Genomic DNA, 22526 nt, shown 5'->3' on the forward strand with positions numbered 1-22526 from the left:
CACCAGGGGTCACTCCTGAGCAAAGAGACAGGGACAACCCTTGAGCACCTCTGGGTGTGCCAGCCCTACCCCCTATTTACTATCAAGTCAACTGGCTGAAGAGATAATACAGTTGGACCCCTGGCACCCCGAGCACCACCAGGAGTAAGCCCTGAGCATGCAGGATATAACCCGAAAACACAAATCAAAGTATACAGGGGGTGGGGGGGTAGGGGGGACACAAAGAGAAAGTGGCAGAGTTATGTGAGCTGAACATTCTATTTTAGACAGATGGTGAGATAAGTTCTTCTGAGAACATTAAAACTGAGCCTTAAGTTACACAAGTGAGCCAATCATGCGAAGATTTGAGTAAACTAGTTCCCGGCTAGGAAACTTCTAGTATAAAGAACCTGACGTAGAAAGTAGCCAAAGAGTCAGGGATGGTGCAAGAACCCATTGCGTTGCAGGGTGAGGGGTGGGTTCAGTCCCTGGCAGCAGGTACCCGCCATCCCCAATAGTAAACAGTACCGGGAAACTGGCTTGGGGCTAGGAAGGCCAGAACAGAGCAGCAGAAGGATCTAAGGTCCCGGCACAAGCAGGGCAAGAGACCAGGTCACTTGACAGGTGAGGGCCCCAACTCCAGGTTTTATTTTAACCGAAATAAACAGGAAGAACAGGCCCCAGATGGATTCCTTCATGCCTGGCTCCCTCCATGCTTACATCTGATCAAATGCAGTTTAACCTCTCCCTAAGGGATTATAATCTTCAACCCATCAATTTGGAGCCCCTGTAAGCAGCAACCAGAGGTCCTCTGAGGGGGAGAAAGCCCCTCCCTGTTTTTCTCTGTACCTTGCAGGCTTTCCCTGAAATAATAACCCAGACACACCCTCTGTCTATTTAGCTAAACGTCCCCCCTTTTTCTGGCTCTCCCAGGGGCCTTTCTCAAGGGGTGCTGGTTTGCCTCTGTACCTTTAGTAACGTCAATCTCTCAATGTGTCTTTCTTTTTAACAAATGGGAAGTTTAGGGTATATACTGGAAAGAGGCAGACGCAATTTAAACGGTGTAAAAACATGCCCCTGGCTGCCAGGTGGGAAATGGGCTGCAGGGGGCGAGGGGGTGCCAGGCACGGCAGTGGTCCACGAGGCACTGAGGGAGTGGGGAGATTCCTTTCCACGTGAGACACAAGAGGACCTGAACAACCGTGGGGGCTTGCCGGCTACTAAGGCAACAACCTTAGACCCATGGCCTGATGTGGAACCCCAAGGTTCCAGGCCTGGGCGAGAACCCCAACAGTTTCCCCCTCCAGTTCTGAGCAGGTGACTTCATCTCTGTGAGCCCCGTGGGGAGGTGGCCAGGAGCCAGGCACTGTAGGATGAACCGGACTCCTGTGAGTAAGGCGCCTAGCAGAGAACCTAAGGGCTCTGGACCCCCGAGAGCGAGGGATTTAGGAACCCAGGTAATTCCAGGGGCACGGCACGAGCCTGGGGGAGGGGGTTATGGCAGATGAAAGGAAGTCCCCAGGCAGACAGCACCCTCCTTTGAGTGCCCTCACCTAAGCCCAAGTAGCTGGTGGGACAGCAGGGAACCCCCTCACACACACTGGGCATCAGTTTCTTTTTCATTTTTGTTTTTATTTGGGGGTCGTATCTGGCAATACTCAAGAGGTTACCCCTGGCTCTGCACTCAGGAATTACTCCTGCTAGCGCTCAGGGACCATATGGGGTGCTGGGGCTGGACTCTGGGCTGGCTGCTTGCAAAGCTGTCAGGGAATCACTCCACCAGTACCTGGAGCCCGCAAGCTCGAACATGTGTGGTGCGGAGACGGGAGTTTGACTCGGAATGGTAGCCACTGCCAAACTGCTCCTGGGTCCTGGTATACCTCCGTGTTAGCAAACTCATTTTGTCCTTCAAGAGCCAGACCAGGAAATGCTGTTTCTGTGAAACCCTTGTAAATGTCAGCTTCTCAAAAGCACCCACTTAAAAAAGCCTCTGGGGATGGGGTTGTGGCCGAGTGGCACATGGTCCTGGGTTCAACCTGACACGACATATCCCCTTCACTACCACTGCCAGGCATAGCTCCCATTAGTAAAAAATTGGTGGTGTGTGTGTGTGGGGGGGGGGGAGGGGTGTGATCCCTACAGTAGGCAGGGCACTTGCTTTGCAAGAGGTTGACCCAGGTTTAATCCCCGGCCCCCCTGATGGTCCCCCATGCCCTGCCAGGACAGATTCCTGAGTAGAAAGTCAGGAGTAATCCCTGAAGAACTGTCAGGTATGCCCACCTGCCCTGTGCTCCAAAAACAAATTTTTTAAAAAAATTATATCCCCAGTTCCTAGCATACAACAGATACTGAGTAAACTGTGACCAAATGCAATTGGAATAGCGCTGACTGGCCCCTACCTATATCCAAATTTCTTCCCTCACTGAGAACACAATTATCGACAGTATCTTCTTGGTAAAAAGTGGGGATGAGTCACCTAAATAAAATCAAGTGGCTGCGAGACCTCTACAGTCAAGTTCATTTCATAATTGATGCCGCTTTTTCAGCTTCTAATCAGTGTAGAAAGCGGTGGGAAGGGGCTTGCCTCATATGCGGCAAAACCGGGCTCAAATCCCAGCATCCCATAGGGTGCTCCAAGCAATGCCAGGAATGATTCCTAGGTGCAAAACCAGGAGTAACCCTTGAGCATTGCCTGTTGTGGCCCTAAAACAGTAACAACAAGAAGCAGGGTACAGAGCATCTTGATATAGACTGTCCCCTACCACAGGAAGCTGTTGTTTGAAATAGAAACAGAAATTCAAATGCTGAGTAGGATCTTTTTCCAGATTAGCAATATGTGCTACAAGACTCTGGCCGCCGAAGAAACCCTCCACAGAGTCTGAACAATCACAGATCAGGAACATGGACAAGTGACATTCAACTAAGTACTGTGCAAGTGGCATGCTCAACTGGTCACTGATCAATGTGGACAAAACCCCTAGGAAGCCAGGGCAGTGTGTACTTAATGCAGTGGATCAGATCCATAGAGGTCACAGATACGGCTTTATCTTGTTTCAAAAAGCTCAACAAACAGATCACTAGCCAACTTTTCACTCAGATTAGGGGGAAAGTTAATAGGCCGTTTTGTCAACATTTTCTAAAAACTCCCCATTTCTTAATAGTTGATGTGCCTTGCTCTAGGGAAACTGAATATAACAAGTTCATAAAAGAGATGACTCCATTATAAAAGGATGTTCCTCATGAATTCTTTATATACAGAGCTGTATGAAACTGATTTTTTAAAAATTTAGTTTCTATTGTGTAAATGTACCAGTTTCTTCATCCAGTCTTCTGCTCTCAGGCACTTGGACCGTTTCCAGATTCTGTCTATTGTGAACGATGCTGCAATGATAAAGAAACTATGGTACATCTACACGATGGAATACCACACAACTGTTAGGAAACATGGAGTCATGAAATCTGCTTATTAACAGATGGATATGGAGAAATCATGCTAAGTGAAATCAGGCAGAAGGAGAGGGACAGATATAGAATGAATGCATTCATTTGTGGAATACAAAAAGAAAATTGTATGAGACCAGGGGATGGAGCGATAGCACAGCGGGTAGGACATTTGCCTTGCACGCGGCCAACCTGGGTTCGATTCCCAGCTTCCCATATGGTCCCCTGAGCACCACCAGGAGTGATTCCTGAGTGCATGAGCCAGGAGTGACCCCTGTGCATGCCGGGTGTGACCCAAAAAAGAAAAAAAAAAGGTATGAGACCAATATCTAAAGCCAGGGAAAACAGAAGCCAGGAGGACTAGTCATTGGTTGGAAGCTTGTCACCAGGTGGGTGGTGGGTGGGGGGAGGGGGGCAGAGGGCAATTAGAAAAGGAATCAGTATGATAATAGTTGGAAATGAGCACTCTGGACAAGAACTGAGTGTTGAAAGTAGGTAAAGGGATACTGACAACCTTTCAGTATCGGCATTGCAAACCATAATGCCCAAAAAGGGAGGGAGAAGGGGAGGGAGAGAGAGAGGGAGAGGGAGAGGAAGAGGGAGGGAGGAGGAGGAAGGAGAGGGGGGAAGGAGAGGGAGGGGAGGAGGGGGAAGGAGAGGGAGAGGGAGAGGGAGAGGGTGAGAGGACATCTAGTTTCCTGGGGGGGGGGAATCTAGCACATGAAATGTTGAAAGGGATTCTGAAGATTAACTAGCAAGATTTCCTACTCGGTGTATCAATTCTTCCATGCTTTCTGAAAAATTTCATTCTAAGGCTCAAAATCTAGGCACTGCTTAATGATGTGAAAGCTGAGACACACAGAATCAACAAGAATGTGGGAGCCTCGGACTCCGGAGAAAACAGTCTTCAGCTGCCACTTAAGGCTCTCTGTAAATTAGTTGTTTTGACTCCAATCATCAGTCTCCTCCTCAGGAAACAAGTTTAACTCACATTGAGCAGGGTTTTATCATGATTACGCAAAGAACTGCCTGTGAATGATATCCCGTGTTCTGGTACAGAACAGGCCTTTACAAAGTGGTTACAGAATGTCCAGAACAGGCAAATACAGGGGCTGGAGCAATAGTTCAGCCGGTAGGACGTTTGCCTTGTAAAAAGCCGACCTGGGTTCGATCCCTGGCATGGTTGGTCCCCCAAGCACCGTCAGGAGTAATTCCTGAGTGCAGAGCCAGGAGTAACCCCTGAGCATTGACGGGTGTGACCCAAAAAGCCAATAAATAAGTAAATAAAACTCTTCGGAGTCTTAAAAAACAAAAACAAGCAAATATGTAGAAAAACAAAGTCTAATTAGAGGTTGCCAGAGCCAGGATGGGGGGAAGGGGGGGAGGTCCTCAGGAGCCACTGATAATGGGACCTGATTATTATTTGGTGTTTTTTGCTGCTCTGGATTTTGTCTGGGGGGACAATGCCCAGTAGTGATCAGGGTTTACTTCTGGCTCTGCAATCAGGGGTCACTCCTGGCAGGCTCAGGGGACCTTATGGGGTGCAGGGGATTGACCCCTGGTCAGCCTTGTGCAAGGCAATTGCCCCCCCACCCCGTATTATCACTCCTGCCCCGAGAGACATGGCTTTTTTTGAGGGTTTCTGGGAGTTTACACCTAGCTGTGCTCAGGGCTGTCTCCTGGCTCTGTACTCAGGGTGCCGGGGACTGAACCTGGATCAACTATATGCAAGGCAAGCACCCCACCTCCTGTACTACTGCTCCAGCAGCTGGGGTCTGGTTATTAAAGGGCGATGAAAAGGTCCTAGAACAGATTGTTCAATGGCATGAGGGGCACTGCACACCTGTCACATGCTAAAACCCACTGAATGTATAATTAAAATAGAGAACTGTATAGCATGGGAATTACATCTCAAAGATGCTATCAAAAATAAAATTGCAAATGACTGCTTTTATCCTTACTGTTTAAGAAGAAGACAAGGACCGAAGTGATAGTACAGTGGGGAGGGCCTCTGTGTTGCATGCGGACGACCCAGGTTCAATCTCCAGCAACCCATACGGTCCCCTGAGTCCACCAGAAGTAACTCCAGAGTATAGAGCTGGGAGCAACCACTGAGCATCACTGGGTGTGGGGGGTGGGAGGGGAAGAGGGGGTGGAAAGGGAGGGGGAGGAGGAGGAGGAGGAGAAGGAGGGGAAGGAAGAGGGGGAGGAAGAGGGAGGAGGAGGCTGCGATATATGCCTACATTCTAATCAATTCCTTAACCCTAATAGTATTTGGGGGGGAGGGGGCGGGGCCACAACCAGCAGTGCTCAGGGCTTATTCCTGGCTCTGTGTTCAGAGGACAAGGAGGGCCACGGACCGAACCCGGGTCAGCCCCATGCAAGGCAAGCGCCCTACCCACTGTACTATCTCTCCAGCCCCTAAAACTAATGTTTTAGCAGTTTATTTTACTAAGATTTGGTTGGATGGTGCAAACAAATACCAGGAAGTAAGGTTTATTTGCAATCAGCAATAACTCCCTTTGACCTGAATGCAGGCATGTGGACCCACGGACCTGAATCCAGCCCAAAGCGAAGGGAGCGAAAGCCAAAAGAACCTCCTGGGGCCACCGTGGAAAGTCTGACTCAACTCTCCCCCGTCAGGCTGTGGACTTCAAGGAGCTGGATTTTCCCCTACTCTACTAATACTTAGTTAACGAAGTTCATTGTGTCCAAGCTCCTAGGTGATATAACTAATTTCAAAAATAAAATTATTTCCAACTGTCTAACGAGTGGCTTGAACTGGAGAAATAAGAAAGAAAGAAAAACGCAGAGGGAAATAGGAAGACAACAGTTTACTGAGCAACTACAGTCTGTGGCAAACAGTTTCTGTTATCTTTCCAATCACCGAAGTCGGGATTTTTACTTTTCTAAAAGAGGAAAAGGTGAAGTTAACATGTCCAGAGCAAGTCACAAGATGGAAAGCTGAGGGCGGCACCTCCCGCTATCTCTGTAAACCCCGTGCATTGAAAGAATAGGAGACAGAGCCTACATTCAAGTGGCTTTGCAATTTCTTCAGTCTAACTGAGAGGTGGTCCAACTGCCACCGGACTCTGTAGAGTTGTCAAAGTTTGCAGAACTATGTACTAAAATGGCCGACTTTTAATGTATGTCTTCGTTAACAGCATACATTCATGTATGCCTAAATTGTACCTTAATTTTAAAAGAACCAAAATCAGAACAGAGTTAGGTTTGGTAACAGAGGCTGGAACACAAATCTACACTCAGTTTTTGTCATTTAAGTTCCCTGCTTATAAAGGCGAGTAGGATGTTATGACATAAAGCCAATGCTCATATTCAAAACTATTCTAAGTTAAAGAAGAGGGGCCAGAGAGAAAGTATGGGGGAAACGGGCTCTTGCCTCGCTCATGGCTGACCCTGATTCAATCCCCGACACCACAACGGGAGTGATCCCTGAGCACAGAGCCAGGGTGAAGCCCTGAGTACTCTGAGTGTAGCAGAAAAATTCATAAAATGAAATCAAATAAAATGGAGAAAAAATGTTCTATGTTGATGAGGGGAGGGGGGCTCCCAAGTAATGCTGGGGAACCACTCCCAGTGATTCTCAGTCACCTGGCTGATGGGTCAGTGCTGGGCCAGAGGGTACAGTGCTGCTGCTGCCTGGGCCTGCAGTGCTGGGGACCACGAGGGCCAACCTGGAGGCACTTGGGGGGGCTCCAGAGTAATACCTGGCAATGCCTGCATGGCCACATGGACACAGATCAAAGCTGGGTTCAGCACGAGCCCTAACCACTCTACTATTTCCTGGACCCGTAAGTGTAAATTCAATGCAGTTATTCAGAGCCCTTAAGATACCCTCTCCTCTGCATGCTCACATCAGTGGTGCTCCTGGTGGCCACTCAACATCTCCAATCCATGCAACAGCAATGACATCCTGCGGATTTCTGGCCTCTGGTCTCCACAGCTGTTAACTCAATGCAATGCCAAATACATGTCCCCAAAGCGCAAGATACGCAGTTAGATGATCTCGGCTAAACTCACATTCTAGAATACAGACTCCAAGTCAACTTGAAGTATTCCAAACCCAGGCTCATCTCGTGTCACCTATAGACTACTTACACTGACCCAGAGCCCTGCAAAACTACTTTCCCTCTGCCCACAAGGCTCGGCCACTCTCCAAACCTCCTCAACCTCCTTACCTCTCAAGGCAGGACTGGGATGCTCTCCTCCTGGGCAATAACAGTCATTCCACTTTAAATTTATTTGTTCTTTATGTCAGGGTTTGGACCATATGTGGTGGCCAACCCACGTCTAATCCCCAGTACCACATATGGTTTACAGAACCCTACCAAGAGTGATCCCTGATCACAGAGTCTGGAGTAAGCCCTAAGTACTACCAGGTGTGGCTCAAATCCCAAATAAACTAATAAATAAAGTAGAATTTATTGACCCAAATAGCTTTCTATTCTGAACAAACCAGATAGCTATACTTAAATGTTGGTTATGGGAGCATTTCATAGGTTGGCTTTTATTGAGAGTTTTCAACTCCAAATATGAAGTGGATTGCATTCCAGAGGACGGTACAGAATCAACCAGAGTTAGGAAGAAACTAAAAATTAAAAATCTTACTTAGAGTCAACTTAACAGACATTTGCTAACTGTGAGAGGGTAGCGAGAAGTCAGTCTTTGATTTCAAAGAGCTCACATAAGAAAGGGAACAGAAAGAATACACGACAACTACACCAAAACTGGAGGGGACCAAGAAGGGACAAATGCTATAGGTGGGGCCAGAGCGACAGCACAGAGGGGCGGGTGTTTGCCGTGCAGGTAGCAGACCCAGGCTTAATCCCGGCATCCCATAGGGTCCCCCGAACACTGCCAGGAGTAATTCCTGAGTGCAGAGCCAGGAGTAACCCTGAGCGTTGCTGGGTGTGGCCCAAAAAGCCAAAAAAAAAAAAAAGCTATAGGTATTTAGGAAGAGATGGTAGGGGTCAGAGTGACAGTACCGCCTGATCAGGGTTTGATCCCCTGTATCCCATATGGTCCCCTGAGCCTGCTAGAAGTGACTCCTGACTTCAGAGCCAGGAGTAACCCCTGAAACTGCAAAGTGTAGCCCCAAAACAAAACAAGCAGAAGAAAATAAAATAAAAGGTGGTGCCCAAAATGAGTCTTAAAAGATTGAAGTTTGGGAGCTGGAGTGATAGCACAGTGGGTAGGGCGTTTGCATTGCACACGGTCAACCCGGGTTCGATTCCCAGCATCCCATATGATCCCCTGAGCACTGCCAGGAGTAATTCCTGAGTGCAGAGCCAGGAGTAACCCCTGAGCATTGCCAGGGTGTGAACCAAAAAGGAAAAAAAAATTGAAGTTTCACATGAAAAATCATACTCCATGTTTAAAAAGAAAAGAAAAAAAAGGGGGTAGAGAGAAGAGACTCAGCTAATAAGAGGGGCTAGAAAGACAGTACAGTAGGTAGGACACTTAAATGCCATGCACGCGGCTTGACCTGGGTTCAGTCCCAGGCGCCACAAGCTCTGCCAGGAGTGACCCCTGAGCACAGAGCCAGGAGTAAGCCCTAAGCACTGCTAGGCGTGGCTCAAAGACCAAAAGAGGGGGGAAAAAAGAGCTTATAAAAAAATATAATTGATTCTATAAATGTGCCACACTGATCCTAGTCACATGACATTCTGGAAAGGGAAAACTATAAGGGCGGAAAGCAGATGAGGTTTTCTGAGCTGAAAAGGTGAAAATCTTGATAACTGCCAAGAATTCCAAGAGAAAATGTAAAAAGAGAGAGAGAGAGAGAGAGACAAGGACAGAGAGACAGAGAGCCAATCCCTGTCGACAGCCCTTACAGAATGAGAGAGAGTCAGGGTGAAAAATAAAGACACGATCATTTCATAATCCGGGCAGCGGTGACCTGCCCTGACCTCGGCGGGGAGGCCAGAACTGCCCCCGCGCGCGGAATGACCCTGGGGGAAAAAGCCAAGGTGGGGGGGGGGGCGTCGGGTCCCCCCGAAACTGCCCCGCGGGGAAGGGAAAGCCCGGGCGCGAGGGCGCGGGAGCGGGACGCCCGGGGCGAGGCGGGGAGCGCGGGGGCCCGCGGGGCCGGAGAGCGGGGTGGGGAGGGGGGCGCCGGCCGGGCCCCGAGACCCGGAGACCCGGGGACGCGGACGGACTCGCCGCCGGGCCCGACGACCGGCCCCGGAGCGGGGCGCCGGCGTGGCCCTGGGACCCCACCCCCCGCGCGAGCCGCGCCCCCTCCCCGGGCCCGCTCCCCGCGAAGCCCTGGGACCCGCCCCCCGCGCGCCCCCCGACTTACCCGGCCGCCTCGGGGAAGCCCATCCTGTAGACCGTGACCACCGCGGCGCCGCCGAGACCCAGGTTGTGCTGCAGGGCCACCTTCGCCCCCGGGACCTGCCTCTTTCCGGCTTCGCCCCGCAGCTGCCAGCAGAGCTCGGCGCACTGCGCCAGACCTGGCGAGCCGAGCGCAGAGCGTCAGAGCGGGCCCGCCGCCGCCCCCGCCCTCTCCCGCCGCGCGAGGGGGGCCCGCGACCTCTCCTCGGAGACAGTGCGCAAGCTGGGGTTTTGTTTTGCTTTCGGGGTCACAACTGGCGATGCGCGGGGGCGACTCCTGGCCTTGCACTCAGGAACTCACTCCCGGCAGTGCGCAGGGGCCCCTATGGGGCGCTGGGAATCGAACCCGGGTTGGGCGCGTGCTGTCACTCCAGCCCCAATAAGCGAGCTTTAAGGAATTCCCCCGGCGCGCCTTAGAGGTGATCCGACCTTGTTGCTTTCCGGCCGTGTTCAAAGAGGAAAACTCAAGCCTGCAGCCGCCGCGGATTCGAGCCCCAGCACCGCCTAGAGTCCCTGCAGCCCTGCCCGGACTCTGCAGCCCGGCGCACTGCCGGGTGTGGCTCAAAAACGCGAGCAAGAACAACGAATATGTATGTATGTATGTATGTATGTATGTATGTATAAAGCCTGGTAAGCTCCCTGTGACACATTCAGTATGCCAAACACAGTAACAAGTCTCAAAATGGAGACGTTACTGGGCCCGCCTGAGCAAATCCATGAACAACGGGAATAAAAGGTCGATAAGGTAAGGTAAAGGCCCTCCCGTTGTTCGTCGATTTGCTCGAGCGGGCCCAGTAACGTCTCCACTGGAGACTTTGTTGTTACTGTGTTTGGCATATCGAATATGCATGGGTAGCTTGCCGGGCTCTCCGAGAGGGGCGGAGGAATCGAACTCGGGTTGGCCATGTTGGCTGCGTGCAAGGCAAACGCCCTACCGCTGTGCTATCGCTCCAGCCCTTGAAAGGTAGATAGATAGATAGATAGGTAGGTAGATAGATAGATAGATATAGTTCTCCTCCCAGGCAAAACGGCTAAATGATTGAACTCATTTCACTATTTTTTTTAATACATCACAACAGAAATAATAAGGAATTGGGGAGTTTGCTTTTTAAAAAAATTTTCTGCCATGAGAAATTCTCTTATTATGTTCCTCCCAATAGTCCTCCACAAAAACGAATTGTTCGTTTTTTCAGACTTATGTGTAGTTATTGTTCCAGATCTTTGTAGGGTTATTCCCAGGAATAGTTCTAGATTCAAAAGAATAGTGTTTGTCCCGTGGATAAGAAAACCAAAGTCTTTCAGAGCTGGAGAGAATTTTGCATAAACACTTGGCAAGCTGTAAGGTCATTTGTGAATGGTCACAAAGCAGGCAACTTCCAGAGCTGAGATTAGAATCCAGGCATCCCCACGGACATCTGTAACCTTCTCCCAGACCAGTTCTTCAGGCACAGGGCGTGATGTTCTGTCAGGATAGACTAGTTTTACAGCCCAAGAGGTCTCATATCTGTTCTCCACCCACAGCCAAACCCCAGCTTCTGATTCCTGAGTACGCGTGACGTTCCCTGCACTGCCATGCCCTTTCATCAACAAGGGTCAGAGCTATAGTACAGTGGGTAGGGAGCCTGCCTTGCATCTGGCCGACCTGAGTTCAATCCCTGGCATCCCATATGGTCTCCTGGGCACTGGGAAAAGTGATCCCTGAAGTGGCAGAGCCCTGAGCACAGCTGGATGTGCCCTCCTCACATTCACCCCCAAAAAGAAATTGACCTGCCACTTCTCACTTCCAAGCAGAGTCTATACATTGACAGAATCATATCTTAAACACCATAATTTTAAATGAGCACTTGGGGTGTGAGGAGGGAGTGGACCACGTCTAGTGGTACTAGGGCTATACTCCTGGCTCAGGACTCACTCTTGGTGGTTCTCAGGATGGAAACCGGGCTGGCTCTCAGCAAGCAAGCGTGTGGTGACTGAGCCCATGCCTCCTGCAGCAAAGCACGTGCTCCGGTCCTTCAAGCTACTTCTCCGGCCCTCAACTGATTTTCTTTTGATGACAAATGAGTGTCAGTAGGAGACAGCCTGATTATTTGACTTTCTAGTTGTTAATAAGCAGCTGTTTCTTATTATTTCTAGAATAAATATCTATGAAGGGTATAAGCCAAACATTTGTCTCAGAATTCCACTTGCTAAGAAAGCATGGCACACAGTTATAAAGACATAAAATATTTGGGCAAATATGTTATTTTAATTTTCCTTCCTTGGGTAGTTTCTGGCAATGAATTAAAACCCATATTTTTCCTAGACTTAAAAAAAATAATCTACCAGACATGACTTATATATTTATAAGTGTGGATGAGCAGAGGGCATCTTGTAAAAGTGACACCCTTCATTTTACTATGTTTGCTGCAAATATTTCCTAACAAGTTTTTATACATGTATATGCAATTAGCCTAGAATTAAAAGTATTAAATAAAAGTATTAGCCTACTAAAATCTAGAAATGTATATAGATATAAAGTCTGGTTACCTCTAAAAACCAAAACCATTTCTCTAAATACTGGAAATATAAAGAATATACCATAAAATACAAACTGCTAGTGAAGATGACTGTTTAGTGCTATGGAAAATCACAGAAAGAAAAACTAGTGGAAAAATATCTTGAATTATCTAAGGCCTTGAATTCTTCCTGTTTCCTTTGGCCTTTAACTCCTCTTCCTAGATTATTAGGAAGGCCAAGTACAAACAAGTTATAATTTAGCTTTAGTTCTAAATTATGGGGGGCTGGAGCGATAGCACAGTGGGTAGGGCGTTCGCCTTACAAGCGGCCAACATGGCCGACCCGAGTTCGATTCCTCCGCCCCTCTCGGAGAGCCCGGCAAGCTACCGAGAGTATTGGATATGCCAGACACAGTAACAACAAAGTCTCCAATGGAGACGTTACTGGGCCTGCTCGAGTAAATCGACGATCAACGGGAGGGCCTTTACCTTTACCTTACATCTAAAGGTCCTTTAATAAACAATACAAAAATAAGAGTCTATTATTGGAGGTTGTCTTTTTGAGAAAGGTTTGTTGAGTTTCAAAGAAAAATAATTTTTTCTAATGTTGAGTAGCTCGAGAGATAAGGTACAGGATTAAGATAAGGTACATGCCTCACTCACAGCCAACCCAGGCTCAGTTCCTGGCACCATACTCAGGCTCCTGAGCATTGCCAGGAGTGACCCCTGAGCACAGAGCCAGGAGAAAGCCAAAATCACCACCAATACAGCCCCCAAACCCAAATCACCACCCCAAAAGCTTTAATGACATCAATATACACTGAAGGATGGAAGAGCAGTTTTACCCTCCCAGAGTTATGGAAGTGATCCACTTAGAACACTACCAAATATAAAAACTCTTGGGCTGGAGGAATGGCGCTGCGATTCAGAGCACGTGCTATGCGTGCTTAAATCTGGAGTGCACATCCCTGGGGTCAAATCTGCGCTGAGAGCCACCCTGTGCAAGCAGGTTCTGGCCACACCAAGGCCAGCAGTGTACAGACACTACCCAAAAAGGATGCAAGGCCCCGTGAGCACTACAAACGGAGCATACGTAGCACGGCCAGGAAGTGTGACTCCTGAGAGCACATGTGTGAGCACCCCAGGGACAACCATGAGTGCCAGGGCCATCACTCGTGCCCCTCAACTGCGAGTGCAGTTTCCCCCAGGAAACAAGTGCGTAAGTCTGGAAGTCAAGGAGGGCAGACCTGGGCGAGTGCGGCAACTTCTTGCACAACTGAAAATGTGTGAGCCTCTTGGTCAGGTGCAACCCCAGCCATCACAAAGACGCCAACCATGATGAAGGAAGAGGTGGCGGGGAGGGGTGGGAGGTGTATGCAAAATGGATAAACTGGGGCGGGAGAGATGGCACAGTGGGTAGGGCGCTTGCCTGGCATGTGTAATCCTGCTCACAATTCCTGAGTGCGGAGCCAAGAGTAAGCCCTGCACTACCAGGTGTGGCCCAAACACAAAACAAAGAACAGATAAAGCCAGGATATCAGCAGACAAGCACTGCGGAGATGGCATAGGGATTAAGACGCTTGTCTGGCTCGATTCCTATCACATGTTTCCTGCACACGTCTGGGACAGAGCTGGGGGCCACTAGGGGTGAAAATGAAATACGTAGGGCTACACATTTAAAACGCTGATGACCAAGTTCAGAGAAGGCAATTTTTCATTCAAATCAACCACCAGTCATCCAAACCTATCCCCAAAATGGTAGCAAAATGCGTGTCTTATTACCTGTTGCTCCCAGCGGGTGTCCCTTAGAAATCAGTCCTCCGCTGGGGTTTATCACCCACTTTCCTCCATAGGTGTTATCTCCTCTATCAACCAACTTTCCACCTTGTCCTACAGAAGGAAAAATATTCCCAAATATTAAAATATGCTTACAACAAATCATATGTGTTCTTCAAACATTCATGTAGCGAAGAATTCCCCAGGGGAAATAAGACATTTCTTAACAATTCAAACATCAAATTGATAAAAGCACCTCTGAAAAGGAGGTAATAAATACTGAGCGGTAAAGACCCTGTTTTCAGAGTCCTTCCTGCATAAAACAAAGCTCCTTTTAGTTTTTAAGAGCTCTCTAATTTCCAAAATTGCTAACAAATTTAATAGAAAATCAGTGTACCAGAGGAAAAGAGCAAAAATAGGTACAAACTGTAACTAAAATATTATGATCTATGTTACAGTATTTCTCAGACTTTTAGGGACCACGGTCCCCTTCCAACCCTGGTTCCTGTCCTAGTGTTTGCCCCCCAGTATCATGCCCATGGCCCTCGTGTATATGGTTTCCCCCTGTGGTCTCCTTAGAATATTCGGGAATCCGGAGGGGGTCACATGGCCCCTAGTCGTAAAACACTATTAAGATATAATCTAGTAATTTGGGCTGGAGTATCTCACCCGCGCGGCAAAGCCTTGCAAGCTACCCATGACGTATTCGATATGCCAAACACAACAACAACAAGCCTCACAATGGAGACATTACTGGGCCCGCTCGAGCAAATCGGTGAACAATGGGAGGACAGTGACAGTGACGGTGAATCTAGTAACTTAATAAGATAACTATATAATCTTAAAAATTTGTAACTTTGCCAAAATATATTCATTTTCCTCCACCGTCAACTACACTTTCCTAAGTTAAATACACATTCTTAATAAATGGGAGGGAGGCAGAGGAGGAAGGGAGCAGAAAGTGCTCACTCAAGATGAAAGGAAGTGGCTGAAAAGACTATTGAGCCATAGCTATAAATCTGGAAGACAAAGTTTACCTCACAGGCTTGGCAGTTTCAACATTCCTCACTCTCGCAGGTGGTTGAGAAATAAAGACAAATGAAGGCACTGTATGAAATATTCTTCCCAGACGTACTTCTGGTATAGTACTGAGAGGTAAAGTCACCAAATAACGATAATAGTTGTCATTGTGCTATCAAAGGTAGCTAATAGTTTTGAAGCACTCACTCTGTCTTCAACCTTATTCTAATGATTTTACAAATATTTATGCAATTCAATCCTCGATCCTATGAAGTAGTTACTATTGGTCCTATTTTATACATTAGGAGATAGACAACAGCAGAATATTCACGATTAAGGGGCTGGAGGGATAATATATTAAGTGGGGGATTCGCTTTACACCCAACAGATTTGGGCTCAATCCCCAGCATCCCATATGGATCCCCCAAGCACTGCAAGGAGTGATCCCTGAGCACAAAGCCAGGAGTAACCCCTGAGGACTGAAGCGGCCCAAAAAACAAAAGAAAAAGAGAGAAAAAAATATATATATATCCAAGATTAATAGTAAGATAACTGTACATAAAAGCCTGTATTCTTTTATTTCTTTCTTTATTTTTAACAGGTTCATGAAATATATTTTTAATTAAAAATTTTTTTTATTAAATCACTGTAAGACACAGTTACAATAGTCACTCATGATTGGGTTTCAGTCCTAGGATGCTCCATACCCTTCCTTTCACCAGTGTACATTTCCCACCACCAAAGTCTCCAGTTTCTCTACTGCCACCGTCCCCATCCCCCATGTCCAACCTTATTACAATGAGGTTGGACACCTCTGCCGCTATAGCAGACACTTTTCTGAGAAAGAAAGAGAGAGAGAGAGACAGACAGTCTGCCACAGAGGCAGGCTGGGGGAGTGGGGTGTGGCAGGAGGGAAACTGGGGCGACTGGTGGTGGGAAAAGGACACTGGTGGAGAGATGGGTACTGGATCATTGTATGACTAAAACCTGGTCATGACAGTTTTGTAACTGTGTCACAGTGACTCAATTAAAATAACAAAAATAATGGCCTATATTCTTCTATTTTTAGAGGTTCATGAAATATTGTAATTTTTAAAAATATTTTTATTATCACTTAAAGATACAAAGTTACAAAGTTGTTCATGGCTGTGTTTCAGTACCAGGATGCTTCATACTCTTCCTTCCACCAGGGTACATTTCCAACCACCCATGTCCCCAGTTTCTCAGCTGCCACCACCCCCATCCCCTATCCACTTTTCTCCTTCCTTCCTTCCTTCCTTCCTTCCTTCCTTCCTTCCTTCCTTCCTTCCTTCCTTCCTTCCTTCCCTCCTTCTTCCCTCACTCCTTCTCTCCTTCTTCCCTCCCTCCCTCCCTCCGTCCCTCCCTCCCTCTCTTCCTTCCTTCCTTCCTTCCTTCCTTCCTTCCCTCCTTCCCTCCTTCTTCCCTCACTCCTTCTCTCCTTCTTCCCTCCCTCCCTCCCTCCCTCTCTTCCTTCCTTCCTTCCTTCCTTCCTTCCTTCCTTCCCTCCTTCTTCCCTCACTCCTTCTCTCCTTCTTCCCTCCCTCCCTCCCTCCCTCCCTCCCTCCCTCTCTTCCTTCCTTCCTTCCTTCCTTCCTTCCTTCCTTCCTTCCTTCCTTCCTTTTCCTTCTTTCTTGCTCTTGCTTTCGCTCTCCTGCCCCTCCCTCCACCCTCCTTATGGTTTGCAATACAGGTTACCAATACTGACAGGTTACCATGTATATCGCTTCACCAACCTCAGCACTCAATTCTCATCCAGAGCAGTTATTTCCAACTACCATTGTCACAGTGGTCCTTCTCAATCCAGGTGTAGCCTTAGCGGCCCCCAAGCATCTCCAAATGTGGCTCTAGAGGACGCACCTTGAGCAATATGTGGCCTAAACATGGTGTCCATACAGTTGGGCTAAGTATCACCAGAAACACCGCAGGGCAACCCCAGCATTCTTGGGAGTCCCAGGGGGCCACCCCACGCCAAAAAATAAGTTATCTTGAGCTCATCAACTACAATGAATCCAGAGATAAAGCACTAGAAAGGAGGACAGAGACCAGGAAAGGGTGACATTTTAGACAAAGTTTCCACTGAGAAGGTGACTCTTGGCCAAAGTCCCCAAGGAGTGAGCAAGTAAAACCTAGGAATATTGGGGGGCAGGGGAAGGTAGAAGTCCTGAAGCAGGAAAGCTTAGGGCACTTGAAAAAGAAGACAACGGAACTCCAGCAAAGGAAGAGATAGGAAAGGAGGCCCCAGCGATGGGTGTGGGGAGCGAACAGGGCCGAGTACTTCGAGGTGAACACAGAACCGCCATTCAGCTGTGGTACTGTGCTTCCACGTGGTCTCCTCCAAGTGCTCACAGGGCCTGAAGCTGGACTCCTGTGTTGCTTGCTGCACCCCAGCTGCTTGAGTTCTCTCTCGAGCCTCATTTGCAGCAATTTTTTTAGGGGGATCACATCAGCAGTGCTGGGACCCTGAGAGCCACGGAACGTAAGCCCTGAGCATTGCTAACTGTGAGCCCAAATCAAAAGAAAATACAAAACAGACAAAACAGATAACTCTTGCTGAAGATATAGCAACTACAAATGCATGTGTATGTCGTTCCAATACAGGCACAAAAATAATATTCTATCAACTGACAGAAATAAAAGAAGCGACAACTCCACAGTTACAGCAGGAAAATCTCTATATAGGGTCCACGCCCAATGTCACTGGGGGTCTTTTCAGTGGGGGCATGCTATGCCCTTGTAGGGGGAGTGAGTGTGGGGTCAGTGGCAGGCATTTACTTTCAAATAATTTTTCTTTATTAGATTAAGTCCACATTTTTATGTTTGTAATTTATACAGGCACAATAAGCCAAGCTCTTTGAAGCTAGGTCTCCTGCACACAAAGTGGGACCCTGAGCATTAGAGCAAGACAAATGATACAGTAAACATACACACACACACACACACACACACACATTGATAGAATTTCAAAAATTCTATCAATCATCTTGCTATAACAGACATAAAAAGAGAACTAAATCTAACAATTACAGCATCCGCATTATTTTGCAAGTGCATATGTATGAATGTATGATAAATTCAATAAATATCATATGCTGAGCAAGAAAATAAGTTTAAATAAATTTGATTTTTTGGTTATACCCAGCTGTGCTCAGAGCTAATTCCTGGTTCTGCACTCAGATCACTCCAAGCAGACTTAGGGTCCCATATCGAGTACCTGGGACCGAACTCAGGTCTGCCGTGTGCAAGGCAAACGCCCTACCTACTATACTGTAGCACTGTAACACTGTCCTACTATTGTTCATTGAGTTGCTGGAGTGGGCCCAGAAACTCCATTGTGACACTTTTTGTTACTGTGTTTGGCATATCGAATATGTCATGGGGAGCTTGCCAGGCTTTGCTGTGCAGGCGAGATACTCTCAGTAGCTTGCCGGCCTCTCCAAGAGGGGTGGAGGAATCGAACCTGGGATGGCTGGGTCAGCCGCGTGCAAGGCAAACGCCCTACCACTGTGCTATCACTCCAGCCCTATCATAGCAAATTCAAATAAATTTGAAAGGGTCAAAATAAAAATCAAATGTTTCATCTGACCACAACAAAATTAAACCTGAAACCAATGAACAATGGCTATATGGGAAAATTCCATGTACCTGCATATTAAATAACATTCTCCTAAATAATTTACAGGGTAAAGATAAAAGTATAAGTCACTTAAAAATATTAGAGCTAAATGACAAATATATTGTGAAATGCGGTTAAAATTAAAATGCTGCTTATAAAATTACATAGTCTTATATATTTATATTTTAAAAAGAACAATCTAAGATAATCACTTAGTATCCTATTATAAGAAACTTGGGGGGGGGGTTGGGCTACACCTGTCAGTACCGAGGGCTTACTGCTAGCTCAGGGCTCAGGAGTAACTCCTGGCAGTGCTCAGGACACTATACGCAGTGCCAGAGATTGAACTTGGGTCAGCCACATGCAAGGCAACCTAGTATTATCTCTCTAGCCCCTATCACAAGACACCTAAAAAGAAAAGAATGAAGAGCAGAAATCAATAAAGTGGGAAAAACACAAATAATCTTATTTTCAAAATGCAAATTTGATTCTTTGTAAAGCTGAACAAAACTGACAAAAATGGGTGGGGCTGGAAAGACAGCTCAACAGGCAAGAATCCAAGGCCTAGGTTCAATGCCTGGTAGCACATGTTCCCCTAAGCAATGGGACCACTTATGAGCACCGACAGGAATAACCCTAAGCACTGTCAATATGGGCCCCCTGCACACACACACAAAAACAACAACAAAAAAAAAACTGACAAATCTCTAACTAGTTGGATGAATCAAGAAGAAAAGTTAGAAAGAACACAAATCACCACCAGGAACAAAAAAGCGGTGGTCACTTCATAAGTGCCCCTGATCATACTACAAATTATTTGTCACTCTGCTGACTGAGTGTAGGGATCTGGTGTTGACACTGAGCCTGAACAGTCTAAAAGTACACCTCAAGAGATTCCACATTTACTGTGCACAGGGTGACAGAACCAATGTAGAAATGTGTACACAGCAACAGAACCTATTATTAAATTCTTTTTTTTCCTTAAAAAATTTTTATTAGTGAAACACCATGAGGTACAGTTGTAGACTTACAAATTTTTGTGTTTGGGCTTCAGTTATACAATGATCGAATACCCATCCCTCCACCAGCGCCCTTTCTCCACCACCACCCGTCCCAGTATCCCTCCCACCCCCCTTCCCCCCATCCCACCCTACCACTGTGGCAGGGCATTCCCTTTTGTTCTCTCTCTCCTTTTGAGTGCTGTGGTTGCAAAAGAGACATTGAGTGGAAATCTTGTTCAGTCTATAGTCTACTCTCATCACGCATTTCCCATCCTGAGAGGAACCTCCCAACACCCTCCATTTGGTGCTCCCTTCTCTATCTGAGCTGCCTTTTCCCCTAGCATGTGCGGCTGTCCTCAAAGTCATGGAGCAATCCTCCTGGTACTTATCTTGGCTATTCTTGGGTGTTAGTCTCCTATTTTGTTACTTTATGTTTCCCAGATGAATGCAATCTTTCTATGTCTGTCCCTCTCTTTCTGACTCATTTCACTTAGCATGATACTTTAAATTCTTTAATTTAATGGTATAAATGAAATTTTCTCAGTATGATTTGCCCAGTTGATCTGCATCTTATCAAAGATGTTACCTTCTGGACAGAGTCCCAGTGCTTCATAAGTTAAGAGTTCATTGATGGAAAAGCAATCATGAAGTTCTATTACATCAATATCATTTGGTCTCAGTCCGGTTTTTTCATAACACTTTCTGGCAGCTTCTTTAGTCATATCAAAGCCAACCTAAAATCAAATCAACTATGTTAAGAGAATCAAAACTGAGCTTTTTGGGGGGATGCGGGGGGTGTTAAGGGAAGGGGGAAAGGTGGCTTATTCCTGACTCTGCCCTTGGGAATCCCTGGAAGGACTTAGGGAACCATTCATGGTGCTGAGGACTGTGTCCATGCGAGGCTAGCACACGACCTGCAGTACTATCTATCCAGGGCCCTCACACTGGGAGTTGTATATAAAGATTAATAGTTTAACCTTAATGGCTGAACACTGAGCATATATACTAAAATTTCAGTTGATTAGATACTATACAGAAAATCTAAATGAAAGAATATCTAAGAATATCTTTTATGTAGAGTAAAAGAATATCTAATGTGACAAAATATTAACTTTACCACACCCAGCAGTATTCAGGGGCTATTTCCAGCCTATGTTTGGGGTCACTCCTAGGGATGCTGGGGGGATCACACAGTGCAAGGGAGTAAAACGGGGCCCGGCCCTCCATCTGCAAAGCAGGACCCCAGCCCCTGGAAGTATCTGTCCAGCACCTTTACACAAAAGGACTTAATATTGCTACAGTCATATCTTGCAGAGGAGCAAAAATTCTATCAGACCACAACTGACTTGTGATAAAAAGGCTGATGAGATTTATCAACAGAATACCATGACTGAGATAAATGGAAGAATAGTGGAGAAATTCCTATATGAAAACAATCTTCATTTAGAAGACCAGGAAAGATTCAAACCATTGTTCTAAAATTCTTGCAGTTACTATCTCTTGGGTCTATATAACAATAAGCAAACTCATCTTTACTCCAAGGACTAAAACTGCAATGTAACAGAAAATGTGTTGTAATTATAAATCTTGAATATTGCTCCCACCTCTGCCACACCCTCGCTTTGTGATCATAGGTTAGTTATAGGAACATTTTCAAATCGCAGTATTGCTATACAAGAATTTTGTATATAGCAATGAGTCATATGATTTTGTTTTTACACATATATATACATAGGTATATAGGCACATATTTTTGTAGGTAAGTTTCCAATTAACTCTAGGTTTGAATTTCCATCTGTTTTTACTTCCATCTTCAACTGAAATTTTTGAAGTGCTAAAGGTCAAGCAAGTTCCCTGAAGTGAATCTGCTTTTCCTTTAACTCTGTAAAAAAAAGTTCTAGGTATATTTTGTTAACTCAAATGAAAACACAAATAGCACATGTATGTAATCAGTTGAAAGTTATCATACAATGATACACGTCTCTATTGAAAGAATGTTCTCAGCAGTTATTGTCCCATGACATAATCCTAAATAGTTCGTAATGTTAAATTCTCTAGATCAATTTTTTTTTCAAGTAAATTACTTTCAGCCCTGATAACAATATGACATCATCCTGGGGAAAATAATGGGGCCATCTCTCGAGCAGTAGTATGGGGGGCACCCAGGGCAGCAAGGTGGGGGACCAGCAGGGTCACTCCAACAGTGCTCAGGGGACCATGCAGCACCGGGAAGCGAACCCAGGGAGGGCCTCAGTCTACCAGGCATGAGTTCCAGCCCTCTGGGCTATCTCTTGAGCCCCACCAGTAATTTTTAATAGGAATCCCTCCATTGATGAATAGAATAGATTCACACATACTATTTTAATGACGCTTTTTTCTTCAAAGGAGCTTGGGAAATCAGTCACCATCTCTTGGGCCAAAATTTCCACAGCTTTGGACTGCAAACCATGTTGCTTTACAAATTCTTCACTGGCCAAAATTGCTGCCGCTGCACCGTCTGAGGTAGGACTAAAGGAGGTGAAAGGCATTTAGAACACATTCATCTGACTTAAGGCAACTAGGAGTTTCTTTCCATTCTGGCGGGTTTTCATTTTTTGGCTCAGAGCCTTCCTCTCCCCCACCTCCCCCCACCCCCCCATCCCAACCCCCGTGGTGCTGGGGCAGATGGGGTGTTTACTCCTGCATTCCCAGTATATGCTCCAGCCTGCATGCTGGCTCTCAGGCCCTCAGAGCTCTTCCTGGAAAGAAAGGCTGGGCATGCCTGCAGCTCATTAGACTGTTACCTTCCTCTGTTTTGTTCTGTTTGGGGGTCACACCTGTGGT

At 46.7% G+C, this 22526-nt stretch overlaps 1 protein-coding gene across 1 annotated transcript in view; it reads right to left on the reverse strand.

Moving 5' to 3' along the window:
* The window catches only part of SCP2 (sterol carrier protein 2), a 65819-nt gene that overhangs the window by 21539 nt on the left and 21754 nt on the right, over positions 1–22526 (reverse strand). Inside the window, exons 9-12 of the mRNA XM_056122329.1 lie at positions 22061–22211; positions 20290–20437; positions 14055–14162; positions 9743–9896 (exon numbers count right to left, since the gene is read on the reverse strand). Coding sequence (XP_055978304.1) covers positions 9743–9896; positions 14055–14162; positions 20290–20437; positions 22061–22211 — 561 coding nt within the window. The remainder of the gene's footprint in view (positions 1–9742; positions 9897–14054; positions 14163–20289; positions 20438–22060; positions 22212–22526) is intronic.

Source organism: Sorex fumeus, unplaced genomic scaffold (assembly GCF_029834395.1).
Source record: "Sorex fumeus unplaced genomic scaffold, SorFum_2.1 ptg000045l, whole genome shotgun sequence".
In the NCBI taxonomy this organism is placed as follows: Eukaryota; Metazoa; Chordata; class Mammalia; order Eulipotyphla; family Soricidae; genus Sorex; species Sorex fumeus.